Below are 25,983 nucleotides of genomic sequence, written 5' to 3' on the forward strand. Positions count from 1 at the left end.
CAAATACTTGTGTAGTTACTTGTCTAACATCATGCCATAAAATAATTTCTTTTGGATCTTGCTCTGTAAAATGCCTCTTAAATTTTTAATGCTTGTATCTGCAGAATTCGCAGCAGTGTGTCACACATATTATAAAGATGTACCTGTGCTAGTTTAGGTGCAATGTCATAATACATAACACTGCTATGGAATTCTGCCTGAAGCTGAAGTTTGCTGCACTATGGAGTGTCACTAGCTATCACTGACTTTTGGGCTCCAGTGTGTCTTTCCTTTGGGTCTTCTTCGTGTTTGCGGTTTAGAAAATGGCAATTACATAAATGACTAGGAACTCTGTACCACACTTGCTTTGAGTGTTACTCTGAACAAAATTGGCATCTTTTCAGATGAAGTCGCACTAGCTCAGGAGATTGGTACAATTTGAATACATTTGTTTTGTCTTCAGCATGAGAAGCAGCTGCTCAAACTTTGGCCTCATACATTGTCTCCCATGTCAAGGAGTTTAGATTATCATTTAGGAGATTACTGTGTCAAATTGTAAGGGGGTTTCTGTCTGGCTGGCTTCCGTTTTAGGCTGACATATATACTGCCATAAAAATCTAGCAAATTTGTTAGATGGAGAATCAGACAATTATCCAGTATGTTTTTCGGGTCTTGTAGTCTTTGTATTCCTTGTCAGATAACTGTTGATCTCAGAGTAGGTAACATATTGTTAGCACTCTGCATATCTTCTTTCTGCTTACAATTTTTCATCAGCGCTTTTCTAGCTTTGTCTGCCTTTTTCCAGTTATGTCTACTAAAACCAGGCACTGAAGATAGGTGTTTCTCAGGTATTTCTTTTTGTTCCAATTACAATATAGTGCATACTGAAATTTTTGGTTGAGATTTAAGATAGTGACTAAGCTATTCCCTTGTATATTTTAGTGCAGACTTCATTATTTGAACTCTCTTGGCAGTTGCTGCCTGATGTTTTGTGAGGTCTTTTCTTTTGCTCTCATGCTTTTTTTGATATTTTTTTTTTTTGTGGCTCTTTAGGGCTGTCGTTGAAAAATACCTGCTTGAAAAATCTCGTCTGGTTTCTCAAGAAAAGGATGAAAGGTAAGAGTTTAATACGCTTTACTAACACAATTATAATCAGTGCAAGAGCTTAAGAGCATCAAAAGTATACAGAATAAAAGAAAAGTAATTATATTTTCATGAAACAGAAATGTATTGGCTTTGTAGGAACTACCATGTCTTTTATTATTTGCTACTTGGAGTCAATGAGGAAGAGCGTAAAGAATTTCACCTCAAGCAACCTGAAGACTATTTCTACCTCAATCAGGTAATCTGTGACAGGGATTTACTAATGCATTGATAAGTGTCGTCTGTCTGTTTTGTTAAAGATGAAAGCAAGCAGAACAGATCATGCTTGTTTTCTTGTGATGTTTGGGCTTTGTTCTTTGCCTTTAATTATGGATCTCTCTTCACAGCATAACTTGAAAATTGAAGATGGGGAAGATCTCCGACATGACTTTGAAAGATTAAAACAAGCCATGGAGATGGTTGGCTTCCTTTCAGCAACTAAAAAACAGTAAGTAGAATCCTTTAAGCTTTTCTTACTGATAGCTAGTTAATGTTCATGAATTGCAATAAGCTGTGTGTGTTAGGATCACATTTAGTCCAGTAGGAAGCAAGAAGAGATGAGTATTGAGAAAAATTCTTATGAAATTCTTTTTTCCTTCCTTAGGATTTTTTCAATACTTTCAGCTATTCTTTATCTGGGCAATGTTACGTACAAGAAGAAAGCTACAGGTCGTGATGAAGGGTTGGAAGTAGGACCTCCTGAAGTGTTGGATATTCTTTCCCAGCTTTTGAAAGTAGAGTATTTCCCTTTAGCTCTAATGGTTGATACACCTTTTTGTTATGCTCTACCTCAGCATTTTACTTGAATATCTTGTTGCTCAGTTTGTTATATCTAGACCTGGTTTATGGTACTTCCACAACATTTATCTTATGGGAGGGGAAATGGATGAAATTGGTGAAATTATTTGGGTTAGGGATGGAATATAGCCCGTAGCATGGAAATAGAATTTGTTTACTCACTAATCCTAGAGCTCAGCAAGAATAAATTTAGTGGAGATGTGTTCTTTGCTGCCGTAGGGAAACATCTGAATGAATCCAAGGTGAGAATAATTTAAAGAAGTTGAAGAACTTGTAAAGCTATTGATGAATGATGAATGTAGCTGTTGACAAAGAGGTTGGGCTTCTCTGAGGAAATTGAGGGTGACAGTAACTCTTGTTCTTGCTTGTTTTGAAGGTTAAGCGAGAAATTCTAGTAGAAGTGCTAACAAAAAGAAAAACTGTGACTGCTAATGATAAGCTTATTTTGCCATATAGTCTCAATGAGGTGAGTAAAAGAACACTAGTAGAATGATTTTAAATAATCGAAACTTGCTTTTTTGGATTAAAAAGAGCTAATATGGTACACTTCGACATTTAATGAGGGATGTTTGGGAAGTTAGAAGTTAGCATTAAAGGAAAATGTTGTTTTTATTTGTCTCTGCTAGGACTGTAACCTTTTGAGTGACACTGGTCTGAAATAGAAGTGCGTTTTTAAACAAAGTTCTGAACATTGTTTCATCTGCAGGCAATAACAGCTCGTGATTCAATGGCAAAGTCTTTATACAGTGCTCTGTTTGATTGGATTGTTCTGCGAATTAATCATGCACTCCTTAATAAGAAGGACATGGAGGAATCTGTTACGGTAATTTTCTCACAAAACCAAGTCTTTACAGATGATTGTGTAGTTAGAGCTAACAGACAATGCTATAGATGACATGTTCAGATACCTGGGATAAATTGTGATTCTTCTGAAGTCCATGGTAAATTTCTTGGTAATATTTTATCATCTCTGCTTTCAGAATAGACATAACTGTTAAATATTCAAAATCTATTAGCATACACTACAGTGCTTTTTTGTAATGGTTAGCTGTTGTGGGTTAAGTCACTGTATGACAGACTGCTTAACTAGATTTCCACATCTCCTTTTAGTGTTTGTCCATTGGTGTACTTGATATTTTTGGATTTGAAGACTTTGAAACCAACAGTTTTGAACAGTTCTGTATAAATTATGCAAACGAGCAGCTTCAGTATTATTTCAATCAGCATATTTTCAAATTGGAACAGGTAAGAAATTAGAGTTGCTGAAACAAAAGCTTCTTTTTTATCAAGTATTATTACATAATACCCCATCATGTATTATGCAAACTTAGCCACTATTCTGCAAAACCCCATGGCATAATTTTTATAATTGCTTGAATACATTTCCAAAAGTCTTGTGTTTTAATATCTTGTTTTATTATTGCTTGTTATTGTTTGAAGGTTGTAGATTTACTGTATTTAGTGCTCTACATATACTGATCATAGTGGGATCTTTCTTCAGAGGGCTAACATTAAGTTTCTGCTTGACTGCAAGAAACTAAAAAGACATTCAGGCAATCCCAGACAGAAGTCAGATGAAACTGTAAACTTTGAGATTGAAAGTCTGTAGGTGAGGTGTTTGTTTCAGGGTTATTTTGTTGGTTGTGTTTTGTTTTTGTTTTTGTTTTAAATGGTAGATGAGGTGTTTGCTTCAGGTTTTTGTTTTGTTTTAATGGTTGGGAAACAGTTTCTCTTATTTCTGTCAGTTTGTAAATATTTAATAACCAGTCTTTGTTGCTTCTCCCACTTGACTGCATTTAAGGGATATAACTATGTTGATAATTGGCAGTAGTTCTGAAATCCTGATATTGCTGGCATATGTTGATTTACTTGTTCGCAGGTGGTATCATATTCTTACAGAGCGCTTTGAGCACTGCAAGAGCTAACAGATCCTGTTTGTAGACTGAGGTTTGGGGGGTTTTTTTGCTCTAGACTTGGATTTTTTTCTGGTTTGTGCTACAGCATTGTTCTCAGGTCACTCTGCTGAAAGAAAGAAGTCCTTCTGTAGTATGTGATATTTTGTCAACATGTAGATAACTTTAAACAAGCATTTTAAAGAGAAGAAAATTACCAAACATACAAACTTCATATGTAAACATAACGTTAAGGTCCCTGTTCTGTAACTTATGACAAAAGTGGCTATCCAGGCTAACTAGAGTAAATAGTTACATTGTTTTCTTTTTTCTAATGCCGTTTTTCTAAATAAGCTTAATCCTTGAATGACCCATTTCCTGTATCTCTTGCGGCATGAGGGCCCTCAGGGAGGATATCTATATCTTTTTAAAGAAAGGCTTTTTTGTCTGTGGAAAATGGCATTTCAGTGCTGTAATGTGGTATGCACACTGAGCAGTCTGTCATCAGGCAGATTGAATTCTACCTACTTAAAAATAATCCATTTATCATCATCATCATCACCATATAGAACAGTGAGAGGTGCTCTTTGTCTTTTGTTAAACATAAAACTAATTTAGTTAATTTTCTGCAATATCTTTTTCTACATTAGTGCCTTATCGTTAGGGTTTTTTTCTGTGGGCATTTACAGCACTAAGAAAAACTGATATTTTGGTTCCATATCTTAATGGGAAGCTTGTCCTGACAGCCATTTGTTGCATCGTCATTTCAGCAGAAGAGCTTTGTATTCTCTTGTCAGAGAGCTCCAGATTTTCTGAACCCAAGCAGCAATATACATTGCTTCCTTAGGGAAGTTCTGGTGTTGATGTTGTGTAGGGCTTAACTGCCTGTTTTGAAACTTCTGTTATTTCATCTGACAATGCAATTTGGAAACTCTAGAACTTGATATTAAATATTTGTCATTTCCCATAATACAAGAACTATGGAAGAGAAAAATAGACATAAATTCCTCCAATATATGCCTACGTAGGGTTTTAACGTAATGATGTGGATGTAATGTCTAACTCCAAGTTCATAGACTGCTGATTGCTGGGAAGGCACAGCAAAACATTCTTTTCACTGTTTTGGTTTTTAAATAGTTTTACCCCAAGCATCCGCTGTTGAGTGACTTGCCTAGGTGGACCTTTGATCTGACCCAATATGCCTGCTGTTCTGTTCTTATTTATAAATCTTCCTTATTTTTGTTTCTGCTGCCTGAACTAACAAACTCAACTTGCCATAGCTGCTCAAGGATGTCTTTTAAGCACTTAGACCACAGGACATTAAAGGTCAGGGTACTGTACTGATGAGGGAATTTTCTTGAGCTACACAGGAGGAATATAAGAGTGAAGGGATCACTTGGCACAATATTGACTATACTGATAATGTGGCCTGCATTCACTTAATCAGCAAGAAGCCCACTGGCCTCTTCTATCTTCTGGATGAAGAAAGCAAGTAAGCAACAAACGTCTTCTGAAAAAAAAATGTGTGGCAGGGAGGAGGGAAGGACTGTGAAAGGGAACAAAAATACAGCACTTTAAAAAGGAGAGGAATGTTTTGGGAAGCAACGGGTCATCTTATGACTATGATCTACACTCTAGTTTGCTTCTAACATCTCCAGTATGGTGGTGATATAAATTGATGCTAGAATTGAACTTTGGCTTAAGCAAAGTTAGAAACTTTCACTTTTGTGTTTTACCATGGAATTACAATTAAAGTAAAATGCATGTATGTAAGTCTTTGGAACATTAAGTAGCAAATGTGGTAAATAGTTAATGTGGTGCTAACTAAACTTGACTGGTGAAGTGGGAGGAAGCACTGACGTACACTTGAAACCTCAGAATATTCTGTTATGTGTGGAGCTGTTTGGTTTTGGTCCAGAAATTAAGCCCACCTCTAAAATGCAAAGCAGGTGTGTAAGTCTCAGTTAAACTCTAGATATCTTGGACAATACGATACTTTCCACAAGGATCAGTAGGTATTCTTCACTCTGTCATCTTGCACCTCAATAAACGTACCTGTATTTGAAAAATAGCTGATCTCTTTTGTTTTGTATTCCTAGTTTTCCACATGCAACCTACCAAACTCTACTTGCAAAATTCAAACAGCAGCATGAGGAGAACAAGTTTTTTGTTGGAACCCCAGTGATGGAGCCTGCTTTTATTATTCGACACTTTGCCGGCAAAGTTAAATACCAGATAAAAGTAGGTGATAGCACTGATGGCCAAAAAAAAAAAAAATATCCTCACCTTTCTGATAGGTTTTGTCAGAATGTAGAAAATTTGCTGGGAATGGGCTGGATCAGATGTACTTTAGTTTTTTTAGAATTTTTTTTTTTTTTGGTGGTGTAGACTGGAGGATAATGCTCACTGTGGTGAGAACTATTTGGAATAATGAATTATTCTAAATAGTGATTAATATCTTGGGTCAAAACACAGCTTTCCTGAGAGCTTGTGGTTCAATGTGCCTGTTTTGCAGGATTTCAGAGAGAAAAATATGGATTACATGAGACCAGATATTGTTGCTTTACTACGAAGCAGCGACAGTGCTTATGTTCGGGAGCTGATAGGAATGGACCCTGTAGCTGTGTTCCGTTGGGCAGTTCTCCGAGCAGCTATTCGAGCAATGGCTGTCTTTGCAGAAGCTGGACGCCAGAGAGCTCAGAAGACTGCAGGTATGGTATGAGAAAATGCTCTGGAAATGCTTTCAAATACTGTACAATTGGTTAGTGCTAGTTGGCAGGACTAGTTTATGACAAAACCTTATAATCCAGATGTGATTTTTGGTTTGGTACTGAGGACAAAACTGACTTGTGAAAATGGCTTAACATTCATACACCAAAGAGATTGTCACTGTTTTATCTGAGATCATTCAGACTTACTCTTCCAATAAATGCACCATTTCCAGTAGGCTGTGCCAGATTTGAAGTCCTATTTGTAAAAGTTGGGGAAGTTATTACTAGATCTAGTATGCATGCTTGTCCTATCACTGGCTTTGGTCTTCTCGGACCTCCCTGAAGTTTCAAATGAGTATTCAGGATTAAATACTAATTTTGAAAAGCTTTTCTGAGCAGCTGTGAGAAACAAAGTGATCTAGCTTGACAGCTAAAGTACTAGACAAAAACTCCAGGTCCTTGGATAGATATTTTGCTTTTTACAGTTGGTGGGTTGTTGGGGGTTTTTTTCTGTTATGCTCATATCTCTGTCAAAATTCAACTTGTTGATTATTTCATAACAGGAGTGGTACGTCAAGGACCCAGAGTTCCCTTTGGAGAACTCCAGAGATCAAATACACCAGTAGAAAAAGTTTATCGGTGAGAAACACATACGTAACCCGTATTGCGGAAAAGACCTGAATTGCTGAGTCGCATTTTCATATATCAAATGTCAACTAGATCTTTCTACAAAGATAGCAAGTTTTATTTCTTCTGTCTTGTGTTGTTTGACCTTTTTAATATTATCAAAACAATACTCTAGCTTATTTTATGTAAGACCCAGTACTACCAAATGTTGGTGACATAGCCTCAGTTCAATTTACCACTGGGTTTTTGAGTTCTCTGTGCTTTGTATATGTTGCTTTTAGCATTGTGTGTTCCTCTGCAGCCAGTCTGTGTCACTGAAGGATTCTTAGGAGCGCCCATGTTTTCTGCAGCCTTATGACATGATTAGGAGGCAGGGCAAGTGCTACAGTTCTCGTCCACATGTTGCTCTGCATAGGCATATTTGCCTTTCTATGGAGTATTTAGGTTTTATACATGTTCCTTTTGCAGCTGCTCAATGCTTGATTTCTCATTTGATTGTTCTGAGGATTTCGATATAAATGCTTTTGAAGACATCATTTCTTTTTATGAAAACAAGAAGTAAGTAGAAATAGGCCTGCACTTAAAGGCCAGGGAGGCACATTCCTGGACAGACTGACCTTCTGAGCACGCTCTGTGTAAAAGCGAGTCCATGAAGTACACAAAGTAGTGACTTCATGCTGCTTCATAATTATTTCGTCCTGGACAGTCTTTGTCAATTGTGGCAACTAAGAACTAAAGATACGATTTGGATGAAAGGATTAGTCATATATCTGTTTCCTTGTGATATCTTAAAACAAAATCTTGGTATTCAAGAGTGTTCAGAGGTACCAAGGCAAGGAAGCAACTGTCTGTAATAAAGTTGCTGCCTCAGTGAGCAGCTCAGAATGGTGATAGCATCTAACAGTCAGAAGTGATTCTTACGCTTCTGTTATTTTTGGTTTGTGCCTCTCTGGAGAGTAAAGAAGGTAAGTCCTGCACCAAGACACAACAGTTCACAAGCACGGTGCATGCTTAAAATAATGGAATCTGCCACAAATTAGGGACCATCCCAGGCTTACTTTGAAAAGCTAAAAGTCTGAATAAATTTGAAATGGAAATGGAAAACAAAATTTCATCAAGTATTCTTGTAATAGCTAGTTTTTAAACTTACTTTTCTGATGCAAGTCTGCTTAAGCAGCCTCATTTTGGTAGTTAAATCTATATATAAAAATACTTACTGCTTGATTGTAAAGAAGCTTATATCTATCTGAAAAGGCTACTTAGCTTAACAAAAAGGTTCCTTGCCCATTAAGTACATTTTGCTAAATTTCCCTCTGTTTTCTGAATTGATGGCTCAAGATTTTACATTAAAAGGTAGAATTAGAGAGTAAGTTGAGTATGAGACCCTGGCAATTAAATTTTAGGGCACTGACAGTGTAGGAAGTGCTGACTTGACATCAGAATCATTCGTGCTTAGGAAAGTAGTCTGGGATTGACCTGCTACAGTTTGGAGCGCACTTGGTGATGGGATCTCTTGGGGTTTTATTTTCTTTTTTTCCCCCCCCTCTCTCATGGCTGTGTATCTTTGTTGCCATCTTTGTTTTGCTGTGAATCATTTTAGAGACATGCATGAACAAATCATCGCAAGTATAAAAGGACTTCCATGGCAGGGTGATGATCCCTGTAAGCTGCTTCGGTCACTCAGTCGACTTCAACACCGCTCCCACTTCATGTGAGTTCTGGTGCTCTAGGTATTGCTTTGAAAGTGCAACAGTAACCAAGCAGTTATTCTAGTCCATAAAAAATATACTTGTCCCAAGTTTGTCTTCTGAAAAAAACTAAACAAGACAATTAAGAATAAAATAATTTCTTCTAAAAATATAAAGGCTATGGAGAGGGCTTTGTTGCTTCATTGCATTAGCTGAAAGTTAAACTTACTTTTCATGTAAACTTGCTTTAAAACCCAAGCATGTACTGCAAGATTGTTGTTGCAAAACATTCGACAATGAAATCTCTCACAAGTTGTAATTAATGCTTTCCTGAAATTCAGGATGCTAATGCTGTCTATACTGCTGGGTTAAGACTCTTTACATGTGCACACCTATGCATGTGTAAGAAAATCAATCTGTGGTCCGTTTGTACAGTAAATAAATAAACGTAAACTGGGTGGCATGGAGTTGGAATATGCCCTACACGATGGGATTAACATGCTTAGAATTAGGAGGCTGTGAACTACAGCCTTGTTTCTGAGAGCTTCCACTTCTAGTTCACTGTCTGTGTGTGGATGAGAGTTATGCCTGAAGTTTGTGAAGTGCCCCAGGAGGATCTGGGGATGATCTCAGACGTATCAGAATTCTTAAGTGGAGTGCTGGGGCATGTGTTGTCCTTCTGTGAGCAGTTAAGTACTTTCACAGGGGTTCTGGTACAAGCAGCAATAACTTCTGATTCAAGTATTTTTATTTGATAGCGCCTTAGTATTATGACAAGAGTTCAGTGACTGCACAGTTAGCTAAAGAGAAAAACTTGCACAAAAATAGTCTATGCAACAGTGCAGTTTTTAATAGCTTTAACTTTAGACAAAATGTTTCACTTTTGAAAGCTTCCAATACCTACAGAGTTTATTTAAAAAAAATAAATAAAGAAAGAAAATCTTGTTGCGAAGCAGTTTGCATTTCTTGCATTGATCACTTGTAAGAGACATGCATGAACACACCCTGATGCTGTTGTGCTAATTTTTTTCTATCCTTTATCTTGCCTCATAAATTGCACCAACTTATGGCTTGCTGAAATAACCAAAAATAATGCGTATTTTTTTTCTTAAATGACCTTTAATATTTTAACAGGAAAAGTAGAGGTGTCAAACAAAAGCAGATCATTCCCAAGGTAAAGTTATTCAGTGAATTTAGATTTCTCTTGGTTTTTGGTTTGGTTTTTTTTTTTTTGCACTGTGAACATTCATTTTGATTGACAGAACTCACTTCAGAAAATACTGTTTCATAGTGTAGGGAAGTTGTATCATTTATTCTCCAAAACTTCCTTTTTGACTATCTAAAGGATAGCTAAGTGTTCACTTTTATAAGAATTGCTGAACCAGAAAAAATTGTGAATTGGCATCTGTTTAATTAGACTAGAGATGCCATAAATACATAAAGCCATTTCTTATCAAGTCGTGGAAGGCAAACACAGTGATTATGTAATTTACCTTGTTCACCTTACACTCTTGGGATGGGGCAATGGAAAAGTTCCACTCTTAAGAAGATGCTTTGTTCCAAAATAGAAGTAATCATGAAGGTTAACATGTCATTGAATGTGGAGCTCTAGGTAGTTGGTTTCATTCTTACTCATTTTGATGCAGACAGAAATATTTCCCCTTCAGTGAAGAGACTTGCACTTTATTGATTATGAAAACTTTCTTCTAGAACTTGCTGGATTCCAAATCTCTGAAGCTCATAGTGAGCATGACTCTGCATGATCGAACTACAAAATCCCTCTTGCACTTACACAAAAAGAAGAAACCCCCTAGCATAAGTGCACAGTTCCAGGTAGGTGACTGATGTGGTGGTACACACCTCTGGGTGCACACTGGCCTCATGGGAACAGATGTTCCTGGTCTGATCTAGGCTGATCTTGCTTGAAAAGCAAAGTGGTTTTTATTCTTGGGATTTGTCTGAAGTAGGTTTATTACTTGATTGAAGTTAGACTACATTTAGAGACTACTCTTAGGCTATGAAATGTGTTAGTTCTCTCTACCAATCAGCCTCATCCTTGTATGCAGACCTAGTGCTACTGTTACAGCATATTCAAACCCCACTTTTAATTATCTTGAGAAAAGGTAAAAACAAATACAAGGATCTGCTGTGCAGTATGGGAGAACCTCCGTATTGAATGACATAGGATTTTGTATAGCCATCAGACATGAAACAACCTTATTTCTGAGCAAGAAGCTGTACTGCTATCAAATGCAGCTCAAGATGCTGATATCTGAAGAAGAAAAATGTTTCTGAATATTTCATTTCAGACTTCACTTAATAAGTTATTGGAGACACTGGGTAAAGCTGAGCCATTCTTCATCCGTTGCATCCGCTCCAATGCTGAGAAGGTAAGACTGCCTTAAGACCTGACCTAATGTCACTGCTGAGGATCTAAGTCTTCTAGCCCTGCAATATAACTCTTTCAGCTTGTTCACTGTCATTCTGTATGAAGGTGAAAGATATAACTAAGGTGTGAAAACAGAATGTGCTTTCTCTGCTGGACAGAAACAGGACTCTTCAGGCATTTACTAGCTGTTGACTGCTGATCTTTTTCAGAAAGAGATGCTTTTTGATGAAAGCTTGGTGCTTCAACAGTTAAGATACACTGGCATGCTAGAAACTGTGCGAATTAGAAGATCTGGCTACAGTGCCAAATACACATTCGAGGTATGTGAGGAACTGGAAGTGGATTATGCTTTCAGAAATACCTGCTCTTTTTGCAAAAACATGCATTGCCTCAGAGTCTTTTGTGTGTCCCTTCATTTGAAGCTCATGACCACTTGGGATGAGCTGTAAAAATTCATTGTAGTTTTGATAGAGCTGGCGTGGTAACAAGTTGTAATCTAAACTATTGTGCAAGTCATCTACCAGTAAGTTGTTCTACTTGTTGCATGAAGGAAAACATTGAGTGCTGTGCTGCAAATATAAGCAATCGGTGCTGCACATTACTCTGTATGTAAATTCGTTTTCTATAAAATACTCTATGCATGTAGCTTTATAGATCACATATAGGTGATCTTTACTGTTAACTGGAGGCTGAATGAAGCCTGCATTTTACAGAGTAGGAAAAAATAGCTGAGTCTGGAATGAGAAATAAGTACTTTCAAACCCCTGTAGCTTAGCTGTCTTAACTAAATTTCTAAAATAAAGCTAAAAATCTAAACTTGTGAATTGCCTTCTAATTTTGATCTCTTGCTGTCTCTGCTTTTCACAGGAATTCATAGACCAGTTTCAGGTGTTACTACCCAAAAATGCCAAAGCCTCTAAGGAAGACATTTGTGTTTATTTGAATAAATTAAAACTGGATGAAAACTACTATCAAATAGGGAAGACGAAGGTCTGTGAAACTTTCCATAAGCTAATAAGAAATACTGATGTACACTGCAAAACTTAGTGCTGTTCATTTTTCTGCATTTTGTACTTAAATTAGCTATTTTAACTCTTGCAAATATTGACACTGATGTTGGTAGTTGCCTCCTTGGTTTTGATGCCAACGTGTCTTCTTGCAATACAGTACAAATCTGTATTATATGGATATTACTTTTGGGAAATTGTTGCTATTGGCATTTGTCAAATAGGTCAATGTTTTCGTTTTAGAAGGGTTCTGATTTGAAGGCTGTAAGTACCATTGTATGTTTTAGAGTCCAAACACTGAAATTTGGTAAAACAAAAGGACTTTTACTTTTGGGGGATGCTGTCAGCTGATAAGGTTTAGTTCATTAATAAGCATTACCATTCTTATTTTTAAGCTTGTGGAGATACGTCCAGTGGGGGTTGAAAGGCTCCTATTAACTCTTTATTGATGAACTTTTCTTTAACTGAACAGGTCTTTATGAAAGAGGCTGAACGGCAGATACTACAGGATACACTACATAAAGAAGTGATCAGGAAAATCATTCTCCTTCAGAGCTGGCTCAGGATGGTTTTAGAAAGGAGACGTTTTCTCAGAACACGACAAGCAGCCATTGTTCTACAGGTATCTTTGAGAATTGCCAATCTTCTTTTCCTAACAAACACACAAACCCTCTCAAATAACACTCCCCACCTTAAAGTACCCCTCCTTTACTTTAGAAATCTTCCTTCTTAGGCCTACTGGCGTTCCCGTTGTGTTAGGATGGCACTGCAAAGGAATAACGCTGCCATTTATATTCAGTCAGCATGGCGAAGATACAGGGAGCGAAAATGCTACCTTCAACAGAAAAAGAGAATTTGTCTCCTGCAAGCCATGGTCAGAGGACATCTACAGCGTAAGAGGTAAAGGAAGAGGAGCAACGTGATATGAAAACATGCATTTTAACTACTTAGCTACTTGGCTTTACCTGCCAAGCTCAGTTTCTGTGTGATATGTTGACATACTGGGACTGTGAGTGTATTTGTACTTTGTGTCTGTATTGCTATTTAGGCTGCATCTAAACAGTTGGGTACTTTTGTTGACTGCTGGGCATTAAATATTTGTTTTTTCATCTTACAAATTCTTAACAGATTTCAGAAAATGGCTCTAGAAAAGCGGAAAGCTGAAGAAAAGCAGAGAGAAATGCAGGAAGATCAAGACAGAGAGAATGATATGAGCAAGGACGAGCACAGTGAACCAGCAACAGATCAGTTGCCTGTGAAACACAAGTCAGAGGTGGATCAAGCTGTTGGGGATGGAGATCAAACTCCAAATGAGCAAGCCAAAAACGTGAGCTCATCTGAAAAAGCCACATTACCCCAGAAGAACATGACAGAGGGCTCTGAGAAAGTAACAAACAGCCGGGAGAAACGTGAATCTCGCCGGCAGAGGGGGCTGGAACATAACGACTTACAGAATAAGCATGTCCTGTTTTCCTTCGAAGGACCACCTTCACCGTGCTATGAGAAACAAACCTCTTCTGAAGAGGCCCTGGAAACTGTTCCAGTGCCAAAGAAATCCACAGCACCAGATACTGTCCTTCAAGGAAGCGGCGAGGGAGAGAAAAGTCCTAGTGAAGAAAAAGGTCTTTCAGACATGTCACCATCAAGCGAGATAAAAGAAAGTAGTTTTATTCCTGAGCAACCGCCTGTATCAGAAGTAGATGATAAGGCAGTTGACAGAATGAAAACACAAGGGAATCAAAATAACCAGTTAAGAGGCAGCCAAAGCTTTAACTGCCCTGAAAGGCCAACAAATCTTGCACTCAATCTTCATAATACACTATCTGCTACTGGGAGCTTTCAAACTCCAGCTGAATGCTGGGCAGATAAAACCAAACGTCTTGTTCAGAAGGCAACCAAAGATCTGGATAGTCCCACTTCTTCCCCAATCCAGAGATATGTGGATGACCCAGGGAAGCTGAAGTACAAGAGAGAGAAGTGGAAAGGAAAGAGACAGTCTGATGCTGGTCAGAATGATATGCTGAGTCAGTCTTTGGATGAAAGAACACGTGCGGATAAGTCTCCTCAGGATCAGCTAGAGTAAGGGCATCTTCCTAATTACTTTGATGTTTTCAGAAAACAGATACCTGTAATATTTAAAAATAGATGGAGAACTCCTGAGGGCTTGTGCATCTGGCCATGTTATGGCGGAAAATAGAGCTATGAACAACTGCTTCTTTTTCTTGGCTCCCAGTCCTGTAGTTGAATCTGTATGGGTAGAATGTTTTCAGAAGCTAACAAAAGATACAAAGCCTGCCTTACTGAATTAAAACGGAGAGTCAGGGCTTTAGTTAAAGTAGTGTCTCTGGAGTTTATTTTCATGTGTCTTTTATGCATTGAAAACAAGGTTTTAGTGACTTGTGGTTTGCAAGCATCATCCCTCTGAGGTGGCAGGAAATCTGACATAGCCATATTTTTTACTTCTCCAGTACATTTTGCATTTGAAAGTGAGTTGCAAGAGTTGATCAGGATTCTCTCTCAGATATAACATTGATATGTGGGCTACTTAAATGGTGGTAAATATTAAGAGGGTACAGAGTTCTATAAAATATATATTCTGAAACTAATCTTGTAACATTGCAGAAAGAAGGGGAATTCATTAAGTGATCTCTCAACACTGGCCCAGTCTGTTGCCATGAATCAGGTACTGATGCTATTGTGCATATTTATACTTAATTATCCTTGTTTATAAATATTAAATATTTGTGAATAATTGACTATAGTGTGTTCTGTATGCTTGCGTTCCTTTCAGGTTTATTTTTTTGGCTTGATATCTATGTAAATTTCATTAGTAAATATTATACAACAATTTGAAAACTTAATTTTTAATAAATGGACCCTTGATCAAAGCATTAAGTATACTTAGAACTTACATTAGTAAGCTAATATGTATTGGGTAAAGTGTTCTGCCTTGATGAAGGACACTTTATTTCTTCACCATTCTAGTTTTTAAAACCATTTAAAGAATCTGTTTCACTCAATGTGTAGTTTTTTGACAACTCCTCTCTACTGTAGCAATCACCAGATGCAATAGAAGAAGAAAAAGGCAACAAGAAATATCCCATGCAAAAGAAGCCCAGTGACCTCTTACCTACCTCAGATGCCGTTGGTTCCATGCAGCCAGCAAGTCAGCAAATAGATGCCAAGTATGTATTCTGTGTGTGACTGGCATGCCTTTAAGAAAACGAAAAAAGGAGATTTTTCCACTAGTACTAGAATTGGGCATCTTGAGACTGTGATTGTGGAAACACACGTGTTGACATCAGCTACATGAGTGGCTGTGTTGCTGCTTCATGTTGATGTAAGCACGATATCTGACCTTGTTGATTTCTCTGCTTCTTGCATAACACTGAACTTCGAACTGGTTCTTTTTAACTCAAGAACCATCGTACAGGCTCAGATCAAAGGTTCACATAGCATACTGCCATCCAGACTAAGAAATAAGACACCAAGAGAAAAGCTTAAGAACCCGGCAAGCATGTAATGCTCCTTTCCTGGCCTGCCTCTCCAGCTTCTGGCATTCTGCAACTCAGGAGACTTACTGAGCCAGAAATGATGTCTTGGATATGTGATGTGTTGTCTCTGTGTATGTTGAAGGTTGTGCCCTAATGTAGTAAATATCAGCATGTCCAGATGTGCTTCCAGACTGCCTTTCCTTTTTTCTGAGGCTCAGTTTTTCTGCAGGTTGGACCTTAGAGGAAATACATGCACAATAGAGGTCAGTCCTATTGTGGGTGTTAGCTATACTGTTAGAAGAGCCTTTTCTTGTAGTAGAGCCAGCTTCCATTACTAATGTGACAGACTTGTGTCTGCTTTTACGTTCAGGTCTGCTTTTAAAAGTCCTTTGCGTCGACTTCTGGGGAAAAAGCCAGACAAGAAAACTCCAAAGGAGAGTCCTGATGTGATTGATGAAGATGGCCTTTCCCTTGTATCTTGTGTCCTCTTTCCAGAAACAGGAGGAACCCTGAAAGTTTCAGAAGGTGAGTTTCTGTGACTTATCCCCAGCTTCTAATGTCCATCTTTTTCCGTAGTGTTTTGCATGGAAACAAATACTGCAGAATTCGCTCATCCTGCTTTAATATACAAATTAATTTATTTTCCAGCTTCTTCTGGACAGCCAAGTCGCCTCCAGGCAGGGGAGCGCCATGTGAAAGAGAGCAGTAAAACAAAGAAGAACCGTACTATAAAGATCAGCAAGATCTCAAGTGTGTCTCAGAATTGGCGAGCTTCGATGGTCCGTGAGATTGCAAATGCCAATGAACTGAAACATCTTGATGAGTTCCTCCTAAATAAGGTAAAAGGCACCCAACTATGATAAGATTCAGGTCTATATTCACTGTTTATGTGGAATTTTAAAGACTACTTTTCTAGGTACAAGTTTATATTAGGATTTAAAGCAAATGGGAATTGATTTGATAGCTTGACCAACTTACATCTGTATTAAAGCCCTTCCTATTCCTTCCTTTAAGTCTCTGAATGCATTAAATACTTGTGGCATTCATGTTAGTTCTTCATTTGTTTACAAACAAGTGGGCAGCAAAAGTTGTATATTTTTTTTTTTTTAAAAAGTACGAGTCGTAAGGAAATAGAGAGAGTTCTCTAGAGCCTAACTACCTGACTCTCCTATTTTGTATCCTCATCACAGTGCATTAAGAACTGTTGTTTTAAATAATTGAAATGGCCGTAGATGACTAAGTCCAGCAACTGAAGCTTAATGCTTGTTGGATGAAATTTGATGCAGATGTATTTGCATTCTAGATCAATGACTTGCGCTCTCAGAAGTCCGGTGTTGAATGTTTGTTTTTTGAAGCCACAGAGAAGTTTAGAGGAAACATCAAGACCATGTACTCTGCTCCTGTAAGTAGTAAGTCTCAATAAAGTAGAATGTTGATAGGTAGTAAATGAATTGAATGTGAAGTTTAAATGTGTGACCTACAGCTCTTTAACAAAGCAATTCAGCAACTCTTAGCATAGAATTCAAAGCTGAATGTTAGACTTGAAAAAGAACATTTTAGAGTTCTGCTGTAATCTTAAGCAAAGCATTTTGTTTCCCTTTTCTCATTTACTCAGCCATAACTTATTTTTAGAAATGGGTGGATTTTGCTGTCTTCAGCCTCTTTATGTTGCTGTGTTTAAACACCGAAGAGAAGTGCCAACAGCTTTTCCAATATTCTTCCAACACAGCCTTGTCTCAGCCAAGTGCCCTTCTACAGTGTAGTAGGGAAGTGTGCTAACTTGTTTCTGTCATGAGCTGTTATCTTTTACTTTAATCATGTGCATGTTTTCTCATCTCTGAACTTAAACACATACAAATATGAAACTGTCTCAACGGTATCCAAGAAGGCTATCTTCTGAATAATATTATTTCCTTTTCTAGAATGGGCAAATCCATGTTGGCTACAAAGATCTGGTGGAAAATTACCAGCTTCTAGTTACAAATCTGGCCAAAAAAAGGGAAGAGAAAGAAGTCAAGCTGGTTTTGAATCTCTTCCAATCCCTTCTGGATGAATTCATCAGGGGATATACAAAAAAAGAGGAATCTGAGCAGCCCAAGGTAAAAAACTTACTCCGTTCCTGGCTTATAGGATGATTAAACAATGTTGCTCTCCTAGGATAAGGAACCTGTGTTACCTCAGAAATCTTTTCCATAGCATTCTTCATTATTTTGGAAACACTTTCCATACACAAATCATGTGTATAACAAATTCTGAATGCTGATACACCTTTTTGGAATTGTTCTTTATTTAACTTACTCTTAGTATTTTCAGAATCTTAAAAGTGTTTGTGCATGTTCTTTGGTGAAAACTTAGGAGTTTTCTGAAAGTTTTTGGGATGGAATTGCTTTGTCATCAGGCAGTGAGCTCAGTTGATTTTTAGGAAGTTGATAGTGTGAGCTCAGACAACACTCATAGCAAGCTGAAGCTGCAATATACTGTCTCAAATGTCTGGAGGTGAAGTAGAGTCTGGGAAACTGAATAGGAAAAAAAAGGGAATGGAATGTCTGAATTTCAAAGACTAATGCCAGTTTTGTATTCCACTGCAGCAAACCAAAGCCCAGAAGAAGAAACGAAAACAAGATCGTGCAGTAAGTACTTTCTTTTTGCAGTAATCGAAGTCCTCAGCTGCACTCACAGAACACAGAGAAAAACACTCTTGAAAGAGCTTGATTTTGTACTGAAGTTCTGTTTTATTTTGCATGCTAAACCACTTACCTCTGTTACAAAGATGTGACGCAGTGTAAAACTGTTTTCAAAGACTTTGCTTATGCAGCGATAGGTGGTACTCAAGTATTTTCTTGCTTGTCCATAGCGTCTTTTAGAACTTAATGGCCGCCTTAATCATGGGACTGTTTAAAGGAAAACAACTACTAAATATTAATAACAAACTGTAGCTAATGTATTGCACTGATGAGCTTTAACCAAAGTGGCAAGTCAATTATAAAATGATCCAGCAAACCAGCTGCCTTAAGATAGAGTGAAATTTGGTTTCAAGGTCAAAGCCATCAGCTGTAATTGTAAAACAAAAGTGGAAAATCTAAGATATGGTAGATAGTTTTATTAATAATAATAAAAAAGGCAAAAAAAATCATTAGTTTCTTCCTGTCTCCTACCAGATTGAAGAACACAATGGCCACGTATTCACAAACTACCAAGTGAGCATACGGCAATCATGTGAACACTGCTCATCCTACATCTGGCCCATGGAAAAGGCCTGTCTCTGCAGTGGTAAGTGAAAACACCTCGTTCTTGCCACTTAGTTTACAATATGTGCAGATTGCTTGTAACTTTGGCTGGTACAGATGGGGCTTAGTGAACGGTACATGCAGGTTATGTGGTAAGTGAATAAGACAAGATACTTAGCATTTTAATGTGATTTGGAGCGCTTATAACATTTGCTTCTTTCTCTAGTTTGCAAGTTGACTTGTCACAAGAAATGCATGTCCAAAATCCAGAGCAGCTGTACATCCTGTGGAAAAAAGGTAAGAACTGTAGATCTGGGATGTGGTACTGTGATGCTATAACTGATGTGTGCAAAATACTGCCTTACTTTCTCAGCAAATGGACAGTGGATGTCCAGGCACTGAATAAAAATTGCTTAAATGGTTCTCTGCCTGTAGTCAGAGGCAGGGCCTGCAGTTGCAGAAACAGAACATTCTTCTAAAGGTGATATTGAGCTAATTTGGGAACTCTTCCTTTAGACTATGTGTACTGTGTTGGACAAACTGTTAAAAGAGATCCTTCAATGTGTACCATAAAGTTTCTTTATTGCTGCAGCTCAGGAAATCTGCCTTATGATCAAAGTCTTGTAGCAAGCTAGAATAAAACACTCAGCTTTTGTTCCTGGAAGCATAAGCTAATTGTAGCATGAAACAACAGAATTTTCTAGCTTGGAAACAGGTATTCACAGTGCTTGACCTGTATGAATTCTAGAGCGAACAGGATGCAGAACCACGTCATTTTGGAGTGTGTGTGAGTTCCCTGACCAGTGAGAAAAATTCAGTCCCCATTGTCATGGAGAAGTTGCTAGAGTATGTGGAGATGCACGGCCTCTACACAGAAGGCATTTACAGGAAATCGGGATCAGCAAATCGTATGAAGGAGCTGAAACAGTTGCTGCAAGCAGGTCAGGCAATGTTGTCCACCCTTTTGACTTCCTTGTACGATGTCAGTTTTCCCTGCAGTTCTTTTCTATCTGAAAGTATCTGGTACATTTAGTGTCTCAAAAAACAGCTTTTTGGTGGCCATGTGGGCTGTATTATTTTTGTTGGCTGGAAAAAGCTACTTAGTACATATAAGTGACTGTCAGCAAATATTTTTTTTTCCTCTGAATTGCCACTTTGATTCTGTGAACAGGAGATTTGAGTGTTTCTAATCTTACTTCTTTGGGGCCCCATTGTGTACATCAAAGGAATGAACTGCTCAAAACAACATTTCTTTTCAGATCCAAACTCAGTGAAACTGGAGAATTACCCTATTCACACTATTACGGGGATTCTTAAGCAATGGCTACGGGAACTACCAGATCCACTAATGACATCTGCACAGTACAACGATTTTCTCCGAGCTGTAGGTAGGTTTTAGAAATGTTTGAAGCAAAGGTTTTTCTTTAACTTGCCGATGTCCTTGGGAAAAGAAACCTCTAAGATGCTCATGTTGGCTGAGCAGCTTCCTACCAGTACACTTACAGCAGTGATTTTAGACATTTTTCTTAAAACGCTTTTCAGGCAATTTCTCCTCTAGCTTACTTGACCTTGCTTTAGGATTCCTTTTTTGAGGTATAATGTCATTATACAACTGCCCTTTCTAAAAACAGCAAGCATGTGAATAGGTTTCCCTTTGTACAGGGGCTTTTTTTTTTTTTTCTTCCCTTCTCCTTCATGTTCTGGACCAGATCTAGCTAGCCAGATATCTCAAATCCTTAGATTCATTTAACTGCAGTGGGAGTAAGGCACCCGAAATATTGTTGGAGATCTTGATGTGTCATTTGATGATTGCTAGCAGCAGCAGCTGAAAAAGCAGGAAAATTGCAGTGCCGTGAGGCGTACTTTAACATCCAGTTACAACAATTGGTAAATGAACTGACAGTGTGACTTCCAAGAATTTAATCTCTATCTGTTGCAGGCAGTTTGAGACAATGTCATTAAGTGCTTGATGGCTTTCCACTAGCATTGCACAGCAATTATGATCTTGTGCTTTCTCCCCTTGTGCAGAACTACCAGAAAAACAGGAGCAACTCTGTGCTATTTACAGTGTCCTTGAACAGCTTCCACAAGCAAATCATAATACCTTGGAGCGACTCATCTTCCATCTGGTCAAGTAATGAGTTCAATTACTTCATTTGGAGAGAAACTCCATGTGACTTTGAGTCCCTCTTGGAAGCTTTCTAACATCTTAACCCCTTGAGTGTCAGTGTAGGGATTGTGCTGCTGGTTTAGAAATGAAAGAATTGAAGTTGATAGTTGTGCTTAAAAACAGATGCATGCTTACTTCTACCATCTGCTGTATTTGTATCAAATGATGTAAGAGCAGCTTTGAAGACAAGGTAGATCCGAAAGACTAGGAGAGTTGTCTGAACACCAGGATTTATATGGATGGGTACATAGTGAACTAAGGATGTTGGCGTACTTAGTAGGGACTGCATAAGGATTGTAAAAGCTTGCGCATATGCTAGTCTTGGGAGCAGGGATAAATGATACTGGCAAAGGGGGCTGCTCTTATCCAAGGAACTTGTGAATTTTCCAAGTGACCCTCTGAATATAGGGAGAAGGTATTTTTAAAGAGGAGGCACTGAATCAGCAGACATACTTTGACAGACTACCAAACTAGCTTAACCTGGTTGGCTTCCTGTTCCTTTTTCTGATGCATGAAACTTGTCTACTTAGTAGGTGTGAAATAATTTTAAAACTTCTTTGAACTGCTGTACATACTTAGTACCCTAGAGGCTTCCTTTCATGTTATTTGGGAACTCTGGCAAAGTTTTGATCAGATTGCTTGTATTCTAGAAATGTTTGCTTAAAAAAATCTTTTTTTGTTCTGAACATTGAATTTCAGAGTGGCTTTGATAGAAGATGTCAACCGCATGTCACCCAATGCCTTGGCCATTGTTTTTGCTCCATGCCTCTTGCGTTGTCCTGATACCTCTGACCCTTTAACCAGCATGAAGGATGTTTCAAAAACAACCATGTAAGTTTTAGTAGTCTGCTGCAAAGTAGTACTTTGAAATATGATGGAAGACTTGTTCTACTACCTGCATTTGTTACAACCTTATTCCTATCAAGCTGAGAAACTGAGCATTAAGAGTTGTTTAATTTTGGCTCTGCTAGTGCTTCCAATTTATATGCCCTTCTCTGAGTCCTTCCACCTGTCTCAAGTTTACAAAGCATAAAGTAGGACAACTTTTAAATCTTAAATATCAGGTTTGTATTTTACATCAAGATAATCTTTTGGGGGGATTGTACACTAATCATATATATTTTGCTGAGATACAAGCCATAATAAACAGTAGAATATAGAATTAAACTGTCTCCTGCATACTTGGAAACCCCTGATAATTTCTTCTGTGTTGTTCCTTGAATTGAAGAAGGTTCTGTCCTTGATCCTCTTTGTTCTCCTCACCCTCCAGCAGTTCTGGCTTTCTGAATGCCCCTCGCCATCCTCACTGCATGGCTGGCCTTGCACCTGCCTCCAACGAAAACAGAGTTTGAAAAATGACAGCTTTTTATCACTTCCTACTGACCCATGGGGCCATAGAGGTGGAAAAGGGTGGTTGCAGGCTCATTCTGTATCTACCAGTCTGTGCCAGCGCAGGGAAGACAGGTAGAAGAAGCAGTTAGCAGCCATGGTAATATCTGTTTGCTTACCATTGTTGTGTACAGTCAGTGTGAGAGGCTGTGGTTATCCCAGGAAGAACATGTGCCATTACCTTTAACAGTCTGTCCTGTTTTGCTTGCTGTGTTGGACTCTTCACCCTGCTACCATGCGGTGCTACCCCTTATAAGGCATGCATTGGGGCACTTTGATTGCATGCCATCCACATGTGTGTGTGGCAAACATCCCCAAGTCAGGAGAGGCATCTCATCCCACCATGGTTGTCCCTAGAGCCTTTATAGTATGGGGCTGCTCAATAAACTCCTTGCCTTTTTGTCCAGGTGTGTAGAGATGCTCATAAAGGAACAGATAAGGAAGTACAAGATAAAAATGGATGAAATAAATCAGCTGGAAGCAGCTGAGAGCATTGCTTTTCGACGACTCTCATTGCTTCGGCAGAATACGGTAAGTGTTTAAATAAATCACAAAACCCACGCTGTCCAGCAGAAAGCATCCCACCAATTTCTTGGGAAGGGATGTGCTACTTATTTATCCTGTCTATCCCATCCAGTAAGTCAAAGATCAATTGCAAGATAAGAAGAAAAGGGATTTGGACTTGCCCAGAGCTGTAGGTAGGAGCTAAATATACAGCTGCGCTGGAATCTCAGTTTCATAAACGAGGTGCTCAGGGGTGGGGATCTACTCTTGTAGTGGTCAAAATCTGTGCCCACGTAATTTAATCAGTAGAACTAAGATTGCTGAGTCCCTTATGTGGCAAAGGAGTTCCTTCACTCCAGAGGTGGATGGTGGACAAAAATATGCTGCGTTCTATTAGGGCAAATACACTTTTTCTTTTGTTTTTGTTGTACTGATTAAAACAAACCAAACTGTCTGATCAGAAGCTGCATATAGTGAATTTGATCTTCATCTCTCTCTAGCTCTGGCCTGTAAAACTTGGGTTTTCTTCCCCTTATGAGGGGATGCTGGTATGTACACTGTGTTAAGAGTGCATGGTTGGTTTTTATTTTTTTCTTATGGTACTATTGCATGACTAAAATACTTACTACATGTATTGTAACTTGGTTTTAAATGCTCTTTCGATTCATTTTAAATACTCTTTCAAACAATTGAGACTGCATGTATTGGTGCAACTTTCTCCTCAGACTGCATGCAGGGCTGCTGACCTGTTCTGTCATGACTCTGGTATTTTATAGACATTCTGAATGCAACTTGTAATAATATTATTTATAAGTGACTACTAAAACTAAGCTGAGGCTGGCAAATCAAATTACTGTGCTTCAAAAACAGTAACAAAACCCCAGAAACCAGGTGAATAGAAAAACTTCTATTACTTTTTGAAACATTTGTACAGATAACTAACAGCTCTTCATCAGTTCCATCAGCCTTTCATTTGGCCTACTCATTTGGCTTCTACCTTGCAACTAGTAGACAGTCAAGACTTGTATAGCTTCTTATGACTGAGAAGTGTTACACATACGTTTGTCTTGCAGAGTAAAAGCTCACAGGTCAAAGGAAATGACAGCGGCAACTCAGAACTGGACTCACTGCATGAAGAAGAGGAAGTTTCTGAAGCTGATAACCGGGAAAAGGAGATTCTCATTGATCGCATACAGTCAATAAAAGAAGAAAAGTAAGTCACCCCTTATCTCTGTAGGTCATGCCTTTTGCAGTTGGAGGTAATACAGATAGTAAAGCAGTATAACTTTTGTCCAAAATTATCTAGTTCATTCTGTTCTGTAGGCCTTTACGAACATGAAAAGGAAAATACAGAGGACTAGCTGAGAGGAAAATACCATGAGAATTAATATTTAGTGACTACATGCAGGAAGGTTTACCTCTGAATACGAGCTGCATAAAATTTCTCGTGTCAGAGACATTGTCTTTTTAGAGTGCTACAATCTCTGTTTTGATGTAGGGAAGATATAACTTACCGGTTACCTGAGCTTGATCAGCGAGGCTCTGACGAGGAAAATGTAGACTCTGAGACCTCAGCAAGCACAGAGAGCCTTCTTGAAGATAGAACAGGACGGATGGATACCGAAGGTCAGTATTAAGGTAGTGTGTGTTTTTTTTATTCTACATCTTTCACTGCATACAGCCAGGTGACCAGATGTTACCTGGTCACAGTTGCTTGTATTTAGTTACTTTTGTATACATGCTTTCAGTATCTAAGTATCTTGTTTCTTTAAAGCAATTATCGGACTACACTGCCGTGCTCAGAGCTCCAGTATGCCTGCCAAAGACATTTTCAAAGTGCCTTCTCTTTTGCAAACCTCTTCAAATTTTTCCTCTGCATCCCTGGCTTCAAGACACAGATCATCTTTAACACTGTCCAGGATTAAAGTGCCCCGTCGAACTCCAGTGATGCCAACAGCAAATATAAAACTTCCTCCCGGGATTTTCAAATGTACAGAATCCCAGGGCAAGATTTCAGCTAACGAAGAGTCTCAAATAATGGTGAGACGAAGGGAGCAGCCAGCAAGGAGAACTGATAAAATCCACTCTATATACATTGCACAAGGGTCTGCAATGGCCCACGCTCAGGAACTCTTGGATGAATACGAACCAACAGCAAAAGTAAAACGGAGGTTTTCAGACCCTTACTCTCACATTCCCTGTATAGAGAAGTGAAATACTTAAGCTGTCTGGACTTTTTTTGAAGTTGACTGCAGCTTTGGCTTTAACCCTTTGAAGGCTGTGAACTTGTTCATGTTCTTTTATGTGGCTGGGAAGGCAGCCTGGAAATGTACAGTACTGTAAGGGTTAAGCAAGGTTGTTTAAAACAGATATTCTTCTCTTTAAATTAAAACCCTACAAAGAAAGCAGAACATAAAACTTGTGTTGGGTAAAATACATGGGTTGAGTGTACAGGAAAAAAAAAAGTCCCCCGATTCTGCTGCCGTGCCTTTTTCCATTTGCCTTACAATGGACTAATGGGACCAACAGTGAGTTTGGGTCAATGTGTGTTGCCTTAATTTTTTAATGTTTTTATGACAACTTTCCGTGTGGTTTACAGAACTGTTAATGTTGTAATAGCCTTAACTGAGACCAAAATATATAAAAACGTTTATTAATACATTGCACTTTTTAAAAATACATGTGTTAGTTTATCAATGTCTGTCTTGTCTGATGAACAACTTCTTCCGAAGGAAGCCTTTAATCGGAATCGTGTAGCTTTGTCAGTACTTCATAAAGCATTGGGAAAGCTCTCTGCACAAAGGAAGCGCTAACAGGGTCTCACCTTGGAGCATTTTGGTGCTCTTGGAGCAAACGTACAACCCCGCGCTTAGCCATGGCGCTGGATGCTTTTGCGCTGCGCGGAGCTGCCTCCTCTTCCCCACACTTCACAGCTGCGCAGTGAAATCCCTGAGGGCGAGATGCG

The 25,983-nt window shown here is 38.5% G+C and overlaps 1 protein-coding gene across 11 annotated transcripts in view; it reads left to right on the forward strand.

Annotated features, from left to right (window-relative positions):
- The window catches only part of MYO9B (myosin IXB), a 45,287-nt gene extending 19,568 nt beyond the window's left edge, over nt 1–25,719 (forward strand). For 3 of the 11 annotated variants that reach the window (XM_049809357.1, XM_049809356.1, XM_049809358.1), the window contains 39 exons: nt 1,033–1,095; nt 1,222–1,321; nt 1,470–1,570; nt 1,727–1,856; nt 2,297–2,386; nt 2,627–2,743; nt 3,031–3,165; nt 5,183–5,304; nt 5,912–6,053; nt 6,328–6,523; nt 7,087–7,162; nt 7,619–7,708; nt 8,751–8,861; nt 9,973–10,012; nt 10,549–10,671; nt 11,148–11,228; nt 11,437–11,547; nt 12,095–12,217; nt 12,707–12,856; nt 12,968–13,134; nt 13,363–14,313; nt 14,857–14,917; nt 15,289–15,419; nt 16,099–16,253; nt 16,377–16,567; nt 17,032–17,130; nt 17,651–17,827; nt 18,317–18,358; nt 18,887–18,998; nt 19,182–19,252; nt 19,704–19,896; nt 20,215–20,343; nt 20,984–21,089; nt 21,825–21,956; nt 22,922–23,045; nt 23,519–23,566; nt 24,092–24,231; nt 24,517–24,644; nt 24,793–25,719. In XM_049809357.1, coding sequence (XP_049665314.1) covers nt 1,033–1,095; nt 1,222–1,321; nt 1,470–1,570; nt 1,727–1,856; nt 2,297–2,386; nt 2,627–2,743; nt 3,031–3,165; nt 5,183–5,304; nt 5,912–6,053; nt 6,328–6,523; nt 7,087–7,162; nt 7,619–7,708; nt 8,751–8,861; nt 9,973–10,012; nt 10,549–10,671; nt 11,148–11,228; nt 11,437–11,547; nt 12,095–12,217; nt 12,707–12,856; nt 12,968–13,134; nt 13,363–14,313; nt 14,857–14,917; nt 15,289–15,419; nt 16,099–16,253; nt 16,377–16,567; nt 17,032–17,130; nt 17,651–17,827; nt 18,317–18,358; nt 18,887–18,998; nt 19,182–19,252; nt 19,704–19,896; nt 20,215–20,343; nt 20,984–21,089; nt 21,825–21,956; nt 22,922–23,045; nt 23,519–23,566; nt 24,092–24,231; nt 24,517–24,644; nt 24,793–25,232 — 5,698 coding nt within the window. In that variant the 3' untranslated portion in view covers nt 25,233–25,719. Of the gene's footprint in view, nt 1–1,032; nt 1,096–1,221; nt 1,322–1,469; nt 1,571–1,726; nt 1,857–2,296; nt 2,387–2,626; nt 2,744–3,030; nt 3,166–5,182; nt 5,305–5,911; nt 6,054–6,327; nt 6,524–7,086; nt 7,163–7,618; nt 7,709–8,750; nt 8,862–9,972; nt 10,013–10,548; nt 10,672–11,147; nt 11,229–11,436; nt 11,548–12,094; nt 12,218–12,706; nt 12,857–12,967; nt 13,135–13,362; nt 14,314–14,856; nt 14,918–15,288; nt 15,420–16,098; nt 16,254–16,376; nt 16,568–17,031; nt 17,131–17,650; nt 17,828–18,316; nt 18,359–18,886; nt 18,999–19,181; nt 19,253–19,703; nt 19,897–20,214; nt 20,344–20,983; nt 21,090–21,824; nt 21,957–22,395; nt 22,878–22,921; nt 23,046–23,518; nt 23,567–24,091; nt 24,232–24,516; nt 24,657–24,792 lie in introns of those variants that run through there. The other 8 variants (XM_049809363.1, XM_049809359.1, XM_049809360.1 and 5 more) reach the window with 8 other exon arrangements.
- The last annotated feature ends 264 nt before the right edge of the window (nt 25,720–25,983 follow it).

Source organism: Accipiter gentilis, chromosome 8, assembly GCF_929443795.1.
Source record: "Accipiter gentilis chromosome 8, bAccGen1.1, whole genome shotgun sequence".
Lineage (NCBI taxonomy): Eukaryota > Metazoa > Chordata > Aves > Accipitriformes > Accipitridae > Astur > Astur gentilis.